Raw genomic sequence first — 14,891 nt, 5'->3', positions numbered from 1 at the left:
GGCCGTTCTGTTAAAAGCTATGAATGAGTTTTAGAGGCTGTAGGACATGTGTAGGACAGCTCTAGCGACTTTATGATTATAAGGTACCTCTCAAAACATCACACCACAAAAAAAAAGAAAAAGAAAGGAAAGGAAAAAAGTGAGGGAATATTTTTGTGGTTTTGTGTTTTGTATTCTGTCTTTTGAAAAAACTATCTAACATAGTTGTTTTCTCCAGGAAATTCCCAATAGAGGCATGCGATTGACAGCTGAGAACAGACAAGCACTTTTCATGTTATGTTCAGTGGGATCCAAAAGAAGCAAACAAGTAAGAACTAAAATAATGAAAGAACTTTAGTCTGTAGGGTTTTCCTGAATGGCGTCTCTCACATATTCTGAACACAAACTGTCCTCTGAGAGCAGCGTACAGAACATGAAAGTGAATACAGGACTACAAAGACCACAATGCCTTGGTGCAGATCAAAGGTGACACCCCACAGGTGGAACTAGGGTGTCAGACTGGGTATAATTACTGTCTAAAGAGACCTTCTCCAAATCTCTATCAAACCCCAGCAGCAGAGGCCAAACCCGCAGCCCAGACATAGGTCCCTTTTAAAATGACCCCCTTCAGTTTGTCAAGTCAGGAAAATTCCCACCAGACAAGATGTTTTTCGACGAGAACCACTGAGAATTTAGACTCAACCACAGGTTAGTATATAAACGAGACAACAGGGAGTGTGGTGAATCATTTGGGGAGGCTGAGGGCCCTTTTGATCTGGTGTAAATGGAATGGGACTGTGGGCAGCTTTTTCTCCTGATCCAGCACTTTTAGCCAAAACCGAATGGTAAGCAATCGCCCCAGGCACGTGGCTCTGTGTTGCTCTTATCTGATGCCACATCAAGCCGGCTCTCTGACACGCTGCCACGTACAGTGAAAGCTGTGGTGATACGGTCAGCCGAGAACTAAGTTGGTAGCACCATCTGAACCCCGCTAAAATCTGTACCAATTTAGACTGAAGTAATGCAGTTCCCACAAAAAGTTCTTCAAAGGACCCAATATGGTTCCAGACGAGGCTCAGTTTTGCTGAAAATAACAAACTTAAAGCCTAAAGAGGGGTTTGGTTCTCCCCAGAGTACTTGATGCCAATCAAACCTCCAACTCCAACTCCACCTCCAACAGTTCTTGTCACAGTAATATCCAGAGGAGTTTTTATTAGAGGCATCTTTTTTCCAAAAAATATACTGTATATTGAAACAATCTCTAGGAACATTCTTAAGCTGGGTCTGAACCACTTCAAACCCCTCGATTAACCACAATGCATCGATTTGCACCATGCATGTAATCAAACTTGGTGCACAAGCAAAAAAAACAGGCATGCTAAACTCAGAGTACGCAACTCCATGCCATGTGCAGCAAGTAGCACTGTGATGACGACATGGCCACCTCCATCCCCTCAAAGCACTCTAACTCGAATGAGAAACTAACTCGGATGCACACAGACGCCAGCAAGAAATAGCCTACAGCACTTCCTGTTAGCCCTGCTTCTCGTGACTCCCTCCCTTCCACCCTGTGACAGTGGCCCACAGTTATAAAACAGCACTTGCACTATATGAGCTTGGGGTACTCTTTATTTGACGGTTCAACTAATAATAACAACATTATCATATCATACAGCAATACTATACTATGCAATCTTGCTGTATTATACTATACAAATAAAAGTATACTACCGGTACCTCCTGTGAGCAATATCTGATAGTGATACATTATATGAACTTTAAGTGTGCTTAAAGATGTGATTAAACTGTACACTTGCACTATATGACCTTGAAGTATGCTTATAATAGATGCATCAGCTAAACTACTTTTTCCATAAAAGATCTGTTCTTGTCAAGCAAGCTGCACTGATGGAAGCTCACTGCATCACTGCATATATGCTTCTATAAATGAGTGTGAAGTATGCATTCATAAGATGCATCAACTACACTACTTTTCCATAAGAGCCTGTCAAGCAAGCTGTACTGATGGGAGCTCACTGCATCACTGCATACTGTATATGCTTCTATAAATGAGTGTGACGTATGCATTCATAAGATGCAGCAACTACACTACTTTTCCATAAAAAGCCTGTCAAGCAAGCTGCATGGATGGACGCTTACTGCATCACCACTCCTGTGGTGCAAGCAAAGTTGACCCTGGGAGGTAAAATCCATTATGCACTGCTTATGTAAGCTCTGATGTCTGTGCATTATGTATGTACCAGTCAATGCATCCCAGTTGATGGGGGCATCCAGCAGGTAGGCCAGAGGGTTTCTAAGAGGGACTCCAGGGCTTCACAATGGGACATTCAAAAGTGCTGAAGTGTAATAGATCAATCTTCAAAAAATATCCTTATTACACCATTTTCACAAAAAAGAAACCTGCAACCATGCACACTGATGTGTGTCAGATGATTAACCACTTGTAATTCTCCTCTCCACTTCAAAGAGATAAACTGAATAATTTCCTAAACTCCATGCCAAAGCTTGTCTGTACTTAGAATACATTTAATGGTAATCACACTCTTCTTCTTAAAAAATATGAGATTATTCTCTGAGCTCAAACGAAGCTCTTGATGGTTATTTAAAGGTTGAATAATTAGCCTAGGACAAACCATGAAACGCCCTGATAGGTGGCCCCAGCAGAACCTTTCAGTCTGCATAAGAGCTGTTCTCTGACACACATCGAGCTCAGAGACACAAAAGCAATCCTCACCTGAATGTGTTTGTGTTTGCCAAACACTGATCTCACCCTCACTGACCTCTTACTCATCACAACAAGGGTGTGCCAACTATGTCAGTGGGACGACTTTCTCTCACCCACTCTCTCATTCTGTCCCAATGTCTTTTACTCATTCAGACACATCCATAGGCATCCCCAATATATACACATAAACATCGACATGGATTGAAATGCACTGGAATACACAAACACAGACAATGCAACGACAAGAAAGCCTTTGGTTCTCTTTAAAAATGCAAATGTTTTATTATGGAGCAGATTTACACATGTCTAGTCAGTAGTGTCTAAACTTTAGCAACAGGCCTATGCTCTCTCTTTTATGTCAGACTCAAAACTACACCCCTGTTGACTAAGCAGTGTGCTGTGCTTGCATCCCCCCCCCCCTCTCTCTCTCTCTCTCTCGCTCCTTCTCTCTCTCTCTCTGTCTTTCTTCTTCTCGATATATTGCTCAGAAACACACACACTTCCCCTGTGTTAGTCTAACAGGGGTCCGTGACTGGGAAGTGTCTCATTTCCTCTCCGAGCCAAAGACTGAACACATTTACATTTACAGACTGCAGACCCTTTTACTTTTGTGTTACACAGCCTTCAGAACTCTTTCATTCTCTCTTTTCCCTCCCTCTTTTGACCAAAAGTACTGAGTTGATCGACTGACCACCAGCTAGTCACAGGCACCAAGTCCATCAATGAGGCTTTGACAGGAGACACCCCTGGACCTTAAACAGACCGTTTAGTATAAACAGATGTCCTCTGTACAGTTATACTTGGCAACTGAGAGAGTTTATATAAAAGACAAAGCTGGATGCACAAACAGTAGGACTAGTCTTTTTTTTTCAAGTCATGTTTTTAAGTTGGGGACTAACTGAATGCAACACAGCATAGCCTATAACACTTCCAACAGTTGATCTTTTAAGATAACAGCGGTAATTCAAACAACTGGGCTCGTCGAGTTGGCCATGTGAATACGCATTCAGAATACTACCTCCCTTGTAGCCTACCCATGCCATGACTGAATGGCGTCCAGCCGCCGCAACACAGACCACTATATTGCACACACAAGCACATTGGCCACCAATTATCCAAGACTGCGGAAACATATAATGCTAAGAGGTGAGCACACAAAAATAAATGTCATATAGGCTTCCCACCTACTCCTTTTAGTCCTTGTACGAACGATCTATTCAGACAGTTGACCCCAGAACAGCCAACACTATCAAATATAAAATGGTGCTTATTTAAATCGGACTATAATTTAAACATAAATCTGAGTATGTATGGGTCTACAAGGGGGTGGCTTTGAAAGTCAACACGGCAGACAAGAAATCGTGTAAAGAAATTCGATAGAGTAGTCGATATTTCTAAATAGGAATATGAGCTCTGCCCCGTTATAGTCAAGGGAGATAGCACATCTTTTGTCCTCGGCTTCCAGGTTTAAAATAGCGTGCTATAAAGCATTAACGTCCATTCAGTTGCCTTCTATGTACATTTGATGAAGGGTGTTTGCCTAATATCCATCCTCTCTTTAACATCGTGCTTCAAACCTGCTCAATTACTAAATGTAGGTTAATGTAAGCCAATTCCTATCGCCCCAACGCTTCATTCATGCATAAGGAAGGGAACTACTAGCGGAGAGTGATTTGAAAGCACGGAACCAAAACAAGCAGTGTGGCTGCCGCCGCTGCAATGCCGAACTGACATTTCAAAGAAATCCGGTATGAATCATTTTCCTCCTGATAGCAAAATAGACAAGGTTCGTCAGTGAGCCTACAAGGACAGTAAGATAAAATGAAAATACAAGATAAAATGTCACCTCTTCTGTGGAACTACAGGAGCAACAGCGCTTTTGTGAGACATGCAAATAGACCCCAGCGACAAGGGAATGTCACTCTGCGCAATGTGCTTCAATCACAATTCAGAATAAGGTGCGGTTGCAATTTTTTAATTCACAACACAAACTGTGCCAACCGGGTCAGTGGAACAGCCGGCTCTACATCTGCGACCCACCTGCTTGTGTGGTATCGGTTAGATCGTAGTTCAGCCCAGGGTAGTCCCTCAATTTCCTGCCGCTAATATTCAACATCCCCGAGCATACGGCATCCTCCAAAGCGCGGTCCAAGCTCCGGGCAGTGTGTAGCTGGTGCTGATGCTGTAGAACGCCCGGGTTCCAGTGAGGTCCGTTCGAATAGTGATGGCTTTGAAGAGCCGTTACGGCTCCCACACCTCCCTGACTCGCCGCCATTTTCATAAGTGAAATTATTCTTACAATAATAACAAGGGCCGCTTCTCCGCCCATGCGCATACGGCATAGACTGGAAACTGTTAAGGAAGGGGCTTCAGGATGCAGGGGGAGGAGGGGGGGCGTGTGTCCGAGGGCAGGTACAGATTGGTGGTGTAGACACCCACGCCTTGTTTTGTCGGTCTTCAGATATGTTATCCTGCTCCCACAGGTTCCCGCTGAAAGCAATATGAAAATTTAAAGGCGTCACCTTTCATTTAGACCTACAGTAAATTGTGGTTATGTTTTACAATCTGGCAATGTAGCTGATGCAATAGCCAGCCATTAGTTGGCAGTCAATACGAATAGCCCCTATTCTATACATTCAAATTCATCTTACAATTTAGACCATAGGCCCTATGGTCTAAATTGTAAGATGAATTTGAATGTATAGAATAGGGCACCATTTTATCATGCACCTTTCTCACATAATCTCACTGGCGACCCCAAGTGACACGAATGGCTGTTGCTGCCACCACATAGCATCATTCATGGATTGGAGGAAACATTGAGGCAATATAAAAACAATAATAATAATAATAATGTCTGTGTATTAAAGCCCTGTTTGTACGATGACATTATAATATTGCCTTATATGCGAAAGTTGTTGTTGTTTTAATATTAATATTGTTATCAACAACTTGTTATGTACTAATTAGGTGTTTTTTGTAATATAAGGCTACAAGTAGGTTGGAAGTGGTATAAAAACGACTCTAATCAGTGATGAGTCATTTCTAAATATCGGCATCAACAAATCTACGCTAGGCCTACTTGGTTGCATGTGGGCCAAGTCTGAAAAATATGCAATTGCAGTTGCCTCTGAGCAAGAAGTTATAGCCTATCAGGCAGGCTATATTAATATATGAAAGCTTACTCTGAGAACAAGTGCCTAAACCAATCAATAGCCATTTCAAGTTTATTTGAACGATAGGCTAAAACTTATCCGTTGAAACCTGCTCCCCTTGGACATAGATGTTACGGCATGGGCTATTTTCGTCCCAGTCATGCAGTCAGCCCCATGCACAGCGTTTCTGGATTGGGTGACGGACGCATTTCTCCTGGACAGTGGGATCAGCCCGAGTGCGTTCGTTTTGCCAGCTGCCCCACAACTCAAGTCACCAACCGTGACCACGAGGCATCTTTTAATGGAAACCCGGAGTCGATAGGTTGCCAATACTTTGCTGTAAACTATTTTGTTGCGACCCATACGGATTACACCGACTGTTTCAATCTTCCATTGGAGAGGAAAAGTTTTGTCCCGGCGGAGATAAGTGACATTCGTCATCGCCTCTTAGTCCCGAGCAAGACGAGAGGCGAGTATGGGAGACGCGAACGAGAACCCTGAGCCCATGCCGGTGGAGGAGCCCATGCCTCGCGACTCAGAGAAAATTGACTTGTCACTAGGTTTGTAACCCCTCAGACAAAGTGGCATTGCTCTAAAAACAATTGGGACTTTAAGAAATTATTGTCCGTTGATAATGTCCTACCGTTTCTTACACATAGCCCTGTCAGCTGTCAAATAGTTTCAGCAGCTGTCTTTTGGTGTGCAACATCAAAGTCAGACACTTTTTTATAGAGAAATATTCTTAACTCTTAGTTAAGTTAATATACCAGATTTTACTGAAGCCGTAGCATATTATCAGATCTTTCACTGGTCCCCTTGTTTGTAAATTGTAAGAATGTGTAGTCTATAGCCTACTCTGTGGACCCGGCCTTTTTAACGGCTTGCACATGTCTATCATTTATTCGACCCCAAAGTAAACTCAAGACCTGTGATTTTTGTGATTATATATATATAACTAGGGATGAGAATCGAGAACCGATTGTTTGGAATCGTCAGCCAAATTCTTTAACGGTTGTGCTATCGGTCCTTTGTGGCGTTGCGCATGCGCGAACTTCTTTAGTTTCCTCTTTCTTCTTCAGACTGCAGCAAACATGGCAACTAGGCAGAAGCGTTCTAAAGTTTGGCTCTATTTCACACGACAAAAATGACACCTACGCCACTTGTAACCTGTGTAAAAAGTCTATTTCGTCGAAGGGAGGAAATACAACAAATATGAATAAGCATTTGAACACACAGCATGGAATTAAATTACAGGAATGTCATGTCTTCGATGCATGCAGCAGCTCAGCTAATGTCGGCGCTTCATCTCTTTCTGTCAAGGGGAACTCTTCAAAAGTGATCACAACCACTCACTGTGTGAAGCAATTTGCCTTTATTGTGTGTAGTCGATCAAGTTATCTTCTGTCCCTTCGTTTGAAGCATACATTTTAGCTCCGGCATTGGTCTCCCATTATTGATCATTTCACGTTTGGATTGAAAGTCCAGTTTTGAGAAATGTTTGATCGTAACGGTGTTAATTATCGGAGGGCGTGTGTTATCAGCAAACGTTCGCGTTTTCGTGTCAACCCATTATTAAACTGAGCATATCGTCTTTTAATCCATTATTAAACTTAGCATATAGCTACGCTAGCTTGGCTATAGAATCTTCCATTTTCAGCCCCCTACATTGAGGCAGAGGTAGTGTTTGCCTCCCCTCTTAAAGTGGCTTTATGTCAGCTCAGCAAATTCAGCGATTTTGTTAGTGCCATTTGTTTCATTGTGTAAACCAGCTTTCACTATATAGATAATCTCCATTTCCATCCAATTTAGCTGATGACGTTCAGAGTCAGACCGGTTCAGAGGCTGGTAGTCTGTCTGGGTCACAGGCTACAGCTAGCACGTCATGTACACCTCTAGCCCATCCTTTCTTCGAGGCAGGGAAAAATAAAATTACCGAGGAGAGGATCAACGAATGTCACCGAGCAGTGACTAAGTTTGTGGTGAAAGGTTTGCACCCTTTTACTACGGTAGATGCCCCAGATTTTCGTTAGGTTAATTTCTAGGAACATGTTTAAATTAAACAGAATACATTTCATTTAAGTTATGTAAGTTTTATTTTAAGTTCAAGAGGAATATGTATAAATGTTTTTGGTTATTTCAATTTTTTTAATGTGTATATACATACTGTATATGGTGTGTGCAGCATTATATAAAATTATATAAAAGAAAATTAATGTAAATAAACCCGTTTGTGCTCTTTTTTTCACCCCTTGCCCAATAAGAATCGATAAAAGAATCGATAAGGAATCGAATCGATAAGCAGGAATCGTTAAAATCTTATCAATTCTCATCCCTATATATAACTCACTCTTTCTACCTGGCTTTTAAAATATTTGTTTTTGTTCCAATTAGATGAAATCATCAAAAGGAACAAGAAAGAACAGAGAGCAGATAACAAGGCAACCAAGGCCAAAAACAAACGGCAGGCTAACAAAAACAATGTACTTAAAAAATTAAACAAAGTGGGACAGCAATCAAGTCTCCTTTCCAGAAGAGGTGCCTATCCATTCCAAGGTAAAAACAACACGACAGACATAGAACATGCTTTCTACTGGATATTACAATATTTGACTATTTCAGCTGTCATTTGTGTGTACACATGTACATATGTTGCATAGGCTATAATTGTTCTGTGTCTGTTTCTTTTTGATGTTGTAAAGGACCCTACAGGTCATGGTTCGGGGGTCCAGCTTACCGAGGCTTCTACAGGAGAAGAGGATTTGGTATGAGCAGAGGTGCCTTCCGTGGAACAGGAGTGAGTCCTCTGAACAGGCCCGCTCTGAACACTAAGGTTGGTTATAATGAGAGAGCAACAGTTGTTAACTAACAAATAACATACACACTCAAATAACAGATAGCATACCCACTTAAACACAAAATAAGTTGAGCATCTCACCCTGCATATATATATATATATATATATATATATATATCAAACATAAAATAAATGTTATACATAATGCATGATAAATGTTTTTCTTTTAAAGGCTGCTGGACAGTTTGGTCAGATGAAAATTGCATTCAGGGGTGCTTTTTCTCGACCATATCGTGGGCGGGGGCAAGCTTTAGGAAGGTAAACTGAATTAAAAACATTAGTGGAGCAGTTTTTACCCTGTGTGTGTGTGCGTGTGGCTGTGGTTAGTTGGAAGAACATTTACATGTGCAAGTGGGAATATAGATGATATCTGACTATGTTTTTACTTTTTTGGTCAATCCTTTCTGCCAATCAGAGGAAGGAATGCTGCACAGTTCCAGGCCAATGGGAGAGGAGGCAGACCCTTTGTCCTAAACAGAGCAGTAAGTGTGCTAACCCACAGCACTGTGCAGTAGGGGTGGGAATCACATCTGAACTCACTCCATCGTCACTATATTTTTCCTTCAATATCGAGATCCCACAACACAAGAAAAGACGGCTCCAAAATAGAAACAATGTAAAGAGCAGTCTAATCCCATACGGTATCTGTAAAAGGTCTATGTTGATGGAATGTCTTCTTAGCTGCCAGTTATAATTGTTTCCTGACCGTTACCACCCTATCTAGAACCCCGGATATGGAGGTGGTGGGTAGTGAGGCTCTGGAGAACCAGAATGTTTATGTAAATACATTCGTTTTGAACTGTCCTGAATCTGAAAAAAAAAGTATCAGTATTTGGTGTAAATGGATCTATAATGTATCATAAGCAGAAATATCGTGATAAATCGCGTCTTGATTTTTTGGTCTCACCCCTACTGTCCAGTAAGCCTTTTCAGGAAAGTTTTGCTCACATTAAAAATCAGATAATGTAGGTCTTTTGTAATAGGCCTCCTAGGCGATTATTTGGATGAAATGTGTGAGATCATTTTCATGTATTTAGTCAAAATAAAGCTAACAAATCACCACACACATCTGTGGGCACCATCTGTGGGCATTTGTAAGTTGCCTGTCATTTTACATAACAGAGTTTGACCAAGGTTAAACCTGTGTTGATTTTTAGTATGAAAGGGTCAACCCAGGTTTTTTGACTCACCTGGATCAGACACGGGTTGATTTGGTATGAATGGCACGACCCAGGCTGCTAGCAAGTATAAAGTTGCTAACACAATCATTATTCTGAATAGAATGCATTAAACCAAACTTTGAGTCCAGATTACAAAGACACAAAGCCTAAAAGCGTAATATACTTAAAAGAAAACAAAGGCATATACAGACTGTATCTAATATTATCCCAGGTTGTGACCCAGGTCTAATCTGAATTGCCATATCCTGGGTATAATCAGTAATGACTGGGTTGGTCTGAATTGACTTAACATGGGTTACACCCAGGTTACAAAGAGTATACTACATGCTCTTTTCCCCAACCTACTCTTGTTACCTCTTCCCTAGTTTCCCACTTCCAGAGGACGAGGACAACTGGAGCAATTTCAGAAAGTCAGAGGGTGAGTGTGAGGTCAATAGAGTGGACTCAGCATAACTGCATGAAGAAACCGTCTCTAAAATCACAAGTGATCATCAACGTTTTTATTCCTTTTGTTTAAAGCTGGAGGAATGGGCCCTCTAGTGGTTCCCTATTGACTGTGTCACTACCCAACTCAAATTCTGCCAGCGAACCTGGGTGAGTCTATAATTGGCGACATCAGTAGTTGAAATCAGTATTATCCTGTCTTTTTCACAATTGTATGCAAGAAGGAGAATGGTGCGTGGTAGATAGAGGATAGAGAGATAGCATTTTTCCATATACTAATGGCATGAGATTTAGTGTACATTCCCCTTCAAATGTACATCAAAAATCGTTTCGGTAATAATATTTCTGTAATATTTCTTTTCATAGAGTGCGATCAAACCCAGGGGGTTCATTAGACAGGTTTGCAGGTCCGTCCTCTTCCCATCCCAAAGGCTTTCCTCTCCGGTTCAACTTCAAAGCAACATCCAATCAGGTGTGTTCCATCTTAAAGGAGGGTCCACAATTCTGGCAAAACTTTGTTGATATTTGAGCTCAATGGCCAACCAAATAATACCCCTCCCTTCTATGCTCCTGAAGTAATGTGTTGATTGGCTGGAATAGTGTATGGCTTGGTCAGAGTCACTTTGTTTACCATTTATAAAGCCAAGACAGTGCACAAACACACACAGAACAGATAGCTAGAGGACCTTTAAGGTAAACGCCCATGAAAACAAATACACCTCACAATCAAATGTGGAGGTGTGTTTTAGACTGGATCTATGCTCGAACAATGCAAGTATTTAAGACCCAATGCAATAAATGATGTCGAGAGTGTGTTCATGTGGCAGGTTGTTGTACTACTGAAAGCAACAATAAAAATCAGAAATATATTATGGATCAATGGAAACAGTTATAGACTAATAATGATCTTTGGTACAACTGCTTCATCTTTAGAAATGCGAACAGGTTCTGTCTGGGTAGGTTGGGTACCAAAATGATTATGCTTCACAAATGCAAGTAATATTGGCTTTGCTTACTGTACACTGTAAGATGTGGTACTGTGTAGTTGAAAGTGATGTTAATATGATGTATTGTGTATGATACGTGAAACACTCGTACAATATGTGAAATATATAGAAATAATGTTACAACTTAGTTGTAACAGGTGTTCAATAAAATCATTCACTGTTCTCAACTAGAGCATACAGTAGGATTTCCACCTTGATATGTGGCATTTATTACTCCCATGTGGTGTTTCCAAAAATATTGCACCTTATTTGGTGAAGAGTTCTTCCTCAAAATGCAATATAGCAGTCTTTAGAGACCAAAAATAATATTACAGGTCTAGTGGTCTACCAGAGCCATCCGCTGTGTAAATGTCTTCTCCTCCTTTAGTCTTTCAGCTATGGACGTATGTAAACTTGACGGTTCAGGACATTATTTAAAAGATGGCTAAATAGTGTGTCTCTATCTCTTTCATGTTTTATGACCAGCTATGTTACAACAAAACACATTCCAATATGCAGTTTTAAATAAAATATTTCAGACGGCCGTGACATTGAACGACCGATTCACCACCCTGAAGATCCGGACTCAGGGTCAAAGGCCATGGAGAGGTGAAGTCAGAGGCAGGGGCCGTGGACGAGGAACAGAAAGAGGAGGGGCAATCAGTAGAGGAGGGGGAATCGGAAGAGGAGGAGGAATCGGAAGAGGAGGAGGGAGAGGAAGAGGAGGGGGAATCGGAAGAGGAGGAGGGAGAGGAAGAGGAGAGAGAGGGAGCAGAGGAGGAGGAAGAGGTAGAGGAGTGAGAGACAATCGTACTGTACTCCTGCAATGATAAGCATGAAAAAAGGTCCCGCTCACCTGTCTACCATACACTCTATGGCAGGAGGATACACATCATCTTCTTGAAAATCTCCCTTTGTGTTACAGTTTTGCTATAGTACACTTATCAAGCATCTGAACGTGGCAGACAACCAGATGTTGCCAATTAACTGTATGTGTAGGAGTGTACATTGAAGGTTCAGAATGTAGCTTATGTTGTCAAAAACATGCTGTTGCTATGGAGAGAGTGTGGAAAAATGCAAAACCACATAGAGACATGGCTCTGGAAAAATGTAAACAAAAGCATAAAAATAACTGAAACAGACAAATGAAAAAGGTGCTTTAAGAATAAAAGAAACATTGGAAAACATTATGTTTTCACTGGCCCTTGAAGTATTGTAGGACTAAAATATTTTATTTGTATTGTTTGACCACAAAAGCTTTATACTGCCACATTAAGCGAAACTACACTGATCACCACCCTAAAACTGTTGGAATTAATGCTTTGAATGTTCAAACTATTCTGTGTCAATTTTGACATTATATTCCATCTTGTCTAGGTTAGGGTGTCTTGTGAAATATTCTTCTCAGATACGTTCAATGCTTTGAATGGTCAGAATGGTTTACTGGTAAACTACACTGCAATGGCAACATCAGAACTGGAAGAATTTTATTAAAACATTTTGAAATTGTGTAAATTGTGTTTTGAGTGCTTCAGATGTTTTACTTCACAGTTGATATATTTGGAGATACCATGTGAGGTCATGACACTTATCACTTCAGATATTGGTAGACCCTGGAGGACAGACCCAGACAGTTATATAGACAGTTAGGCCTATGCCTCATGTTGTTAACTTTGCCAACCTGTGTGAGACTGGAAGTGTTTAAACTAGCACTGTACTTGGTGGTTTTAAACAGGCAGCGGTTTGACTAAACTAGAATTTTACTTTCTTTCAGTTTCTTTCTTTCTTTTTGATTTGATATTTGATTAATGTATTGTATATTGATGGAAATAAAAGTATAAAAGTATTGTCTGCAATATTCAATAGCCTTTTTTCTCGAAATGTTTTGAGTCTGCAATTGCAATTTTTCTAAGGCCACCACTGTAAAAACAAAAAACAATAGCCTACTTGTGTTGTTTGGTGCATATTTTCTCTTTCCCCTTAGCTTTGTTCCATGGAAAAGTCAACTATTGTGATGCTGTTGGACTCTTAAATGAATGCAGGCTAACACAATTTGCAGCTTTAGGTATGTAGCTGCAACTCTTTGTAAAAGTACATTTTCTTGATGTGAACTTAATCACCTGTTGTGTCAAAGCAAATTGATTCAGGTAGTAAAACTTATATCATACATGTTGATGAACTTCCAACATATAAAACCATGTGATTGATGCTAGTGAAGATTAGCCTGAGTTGCTAAGAGATGTTGTTTTTTCTAAAAAAGTGGCTGTGGGGTAAAGTGAGACAAATGCTGTGGGGTAAAGTGAGACACTGTGGAGAGAGATCTAACCCTGGCAAAACAGTCCCCATCTACCAGATTGCAGGACTTGTGAATGAGGCCTTCTTGTCAGCAGTGACACCACGGAATATCACTTCTAGATTCAGGTCCACTGGGATTTTCCCATATAACCGAGATATTTTCCCTGAGGAAGCGTTTGTACCATCCATGGTGTCAGACCGGCCAAATCCTGAGCTGCAGCCTGCATCCACTGGTCCATCCACTTCAGATGATCCAAGTGGTCCATCCACTTCAGATGATCCGGATGGTCCACGCCCTGCAGATGATCCACCCCCTGCAGATGATCCAGAAGGTCCAATCCCTGCAAATTAACCACCTGCAGATGAACCACCTGCTGCAGATGATCCAGTCGCTGATGCAGGTCCATCCACTGTGCGTGGTCCACATGGATGTGCTTGCCAGCTGACTCAGATGTGCCACGTGTTCCCAGCCGACCTGGATATGTGTCTCCTCGTGAAATCCTACCACTTCCCAAATGTCCCCCCAGAGCACAAACCAAAAGAAAGCGTGTGAAGACAGCCATCCTAACTGATACTCCTGATAAGCAGACAATAGAAAAGGCTTATGAAGAGAGACAAAAGAAACTGGCAGGGAAAAAGCAAAATAGCAAAGAAAAGGGAAAACCGAAAAAGAAAGCACCCAAAAAGAAAATCATAGATAGCAGCTCTGAGGAGAGTGTTGTCCCTGTCCCACTTGATGATGAGTTTGACAAAGAGACCTCTGAAGATGAGAGAAGTGATCCTGGAAACACAGATCTGTCCGTGGGTGACTTTGTCCTCGTTAACTTTGCAACCAAATACAAAATGAGTATGAGGCTGATGTTCTAATCCAGGTGGGTCTAGTCCTGTGTTCTGAGTCCCAGGCTGTTCTAGCTGGTTCTGATTATGGTCCAATGACTGTGTTCTAATCTAACTGGTTCTATCTGTCATTTGAATGATAAGAAAAATATTTTGAATTATATTATGTTGTATATGATTTTGTTCGGAGTTACTTTCAAGTGTTTAAAATGTTTTGCTTAATTGACCAATCCCCTTGATTCTGTTACTAGTCCGATATTAGTTTTGGAATGTGTGATTGTCAATCTAGCTGTCAGGATTCTTACTGTTACAACATGTGTTGTTATGGTAGTTTTAAAGTGGAAAAAGTAAGTGGTTCACTTTACCCCCTTGATTTCTCTAGTCTGTCTCACTTTACCCCTAAGCTGGGGTAAA

General features: G+C 41.1%; 2 protein-coding genes across 6 annotated transcripts in view; one reads left to right on the top strand and one right to left on the bottom strand.

Annotated features, from left to right (window-relative positions):
* Positions 1-5,083, bottom strand: part of lrch2 (leucine-rich repeats and calponin homology (CH) domain containing 2) — an 81,481-nt gene extending 76,398 nt beyond the window's left edge. For 3 of the 5 annotated variants that reach the window (XM_031572068.2, XM_031572069.2, XM_031572067.2), the window contains exon 1: positions 4,766-5,082. In XM_031572068.2, the coding sequence (XP_031427928.1) occupies positions 4,766-5,060 (295 nt within the window). In that variant the 5' untranslated portion in view covers positions 5,061-5,082. Of the gene's footprint in view, positions 1-4,765 lie in introns of all 5 variants that reach the window. The other 2 variants (XM_031572066.2, XM_031572070.2) reach the window with 1 other exon arrangement.
* Positions 5,084-6,035: 952 nt separating this feature from the next.
* si:dkey-17o15.2 (probable H/ACA ribonucleoprotein complex subunit 1) lies at positions 6,036-13,191 on the top strand. Its single transcript, XM_012841448.3, has 9 exons — positions 6,036-6,440; positions 8,272-8,433; positions 8,580-8,710; positions 8,907-8,992; positions 9,150-9,216; positions 10,281-10,333; positions 10,435-10,509; positions 10,726-10,831; positions 11,885-13,191. The coding sequence occupies exons 1-9, from the start codon at positions 6,356-6,358 to the stop codon at positions 12,173-12,175; spliced, it is 1,056 nt and encodes a 351-aa protein (XP_012696902.1). The 5' UTR covers positions 6,036-6,355; the 3' UTR covers positions 12,176-13,191.
* The last annotated feature ends 1,700 nt before the right edge of the window (positions 13,192-14,891 follow it).

This window comes from Clupea harengus, chromosome 8, assembly GCF_900700415.2.
Source record: "Clupea harengus chromosome 8, Ch_v2.0.2, whole genome shotgun sequence".
In the NCBI taxonomy this organism is placed as follows: Eukaryota; Metazoa; Chordata; class Actinopteri; order Clupeiformes; family Clupeidae; genus Clupea; species Clupea harengus.
Note: the sequence above shows the minus strand (reverse complement) of the source record. Positions and strands in the feature narration are given on the sequence as shown.

Bases quoted from the DNA above. Each gene is read 5' to 3' on its own strand.
- si:dkey-17o15.2 (XM_012841448.3), top strand. From the start codon at position 6,356: ATGGGAGACGCGAACGAGAACCCTGAGCCCATGCCGGTGGAGGAGCCC. The intron at 8,434-8,579 runs GTAAAAACAACA...GATGTTGTAAAG, and splicing joins AGGTGCCTATCCATTCCAAG to GACCCTACAGGTCATGGTTC. The intron at 8,993-9,149 runs GTAAACTGAATT...TCTGCCAATCAG, and splicing joins CGGGGGCAAGCTTTAGGAAG to AGGAAGGAATGCTGCACAGT.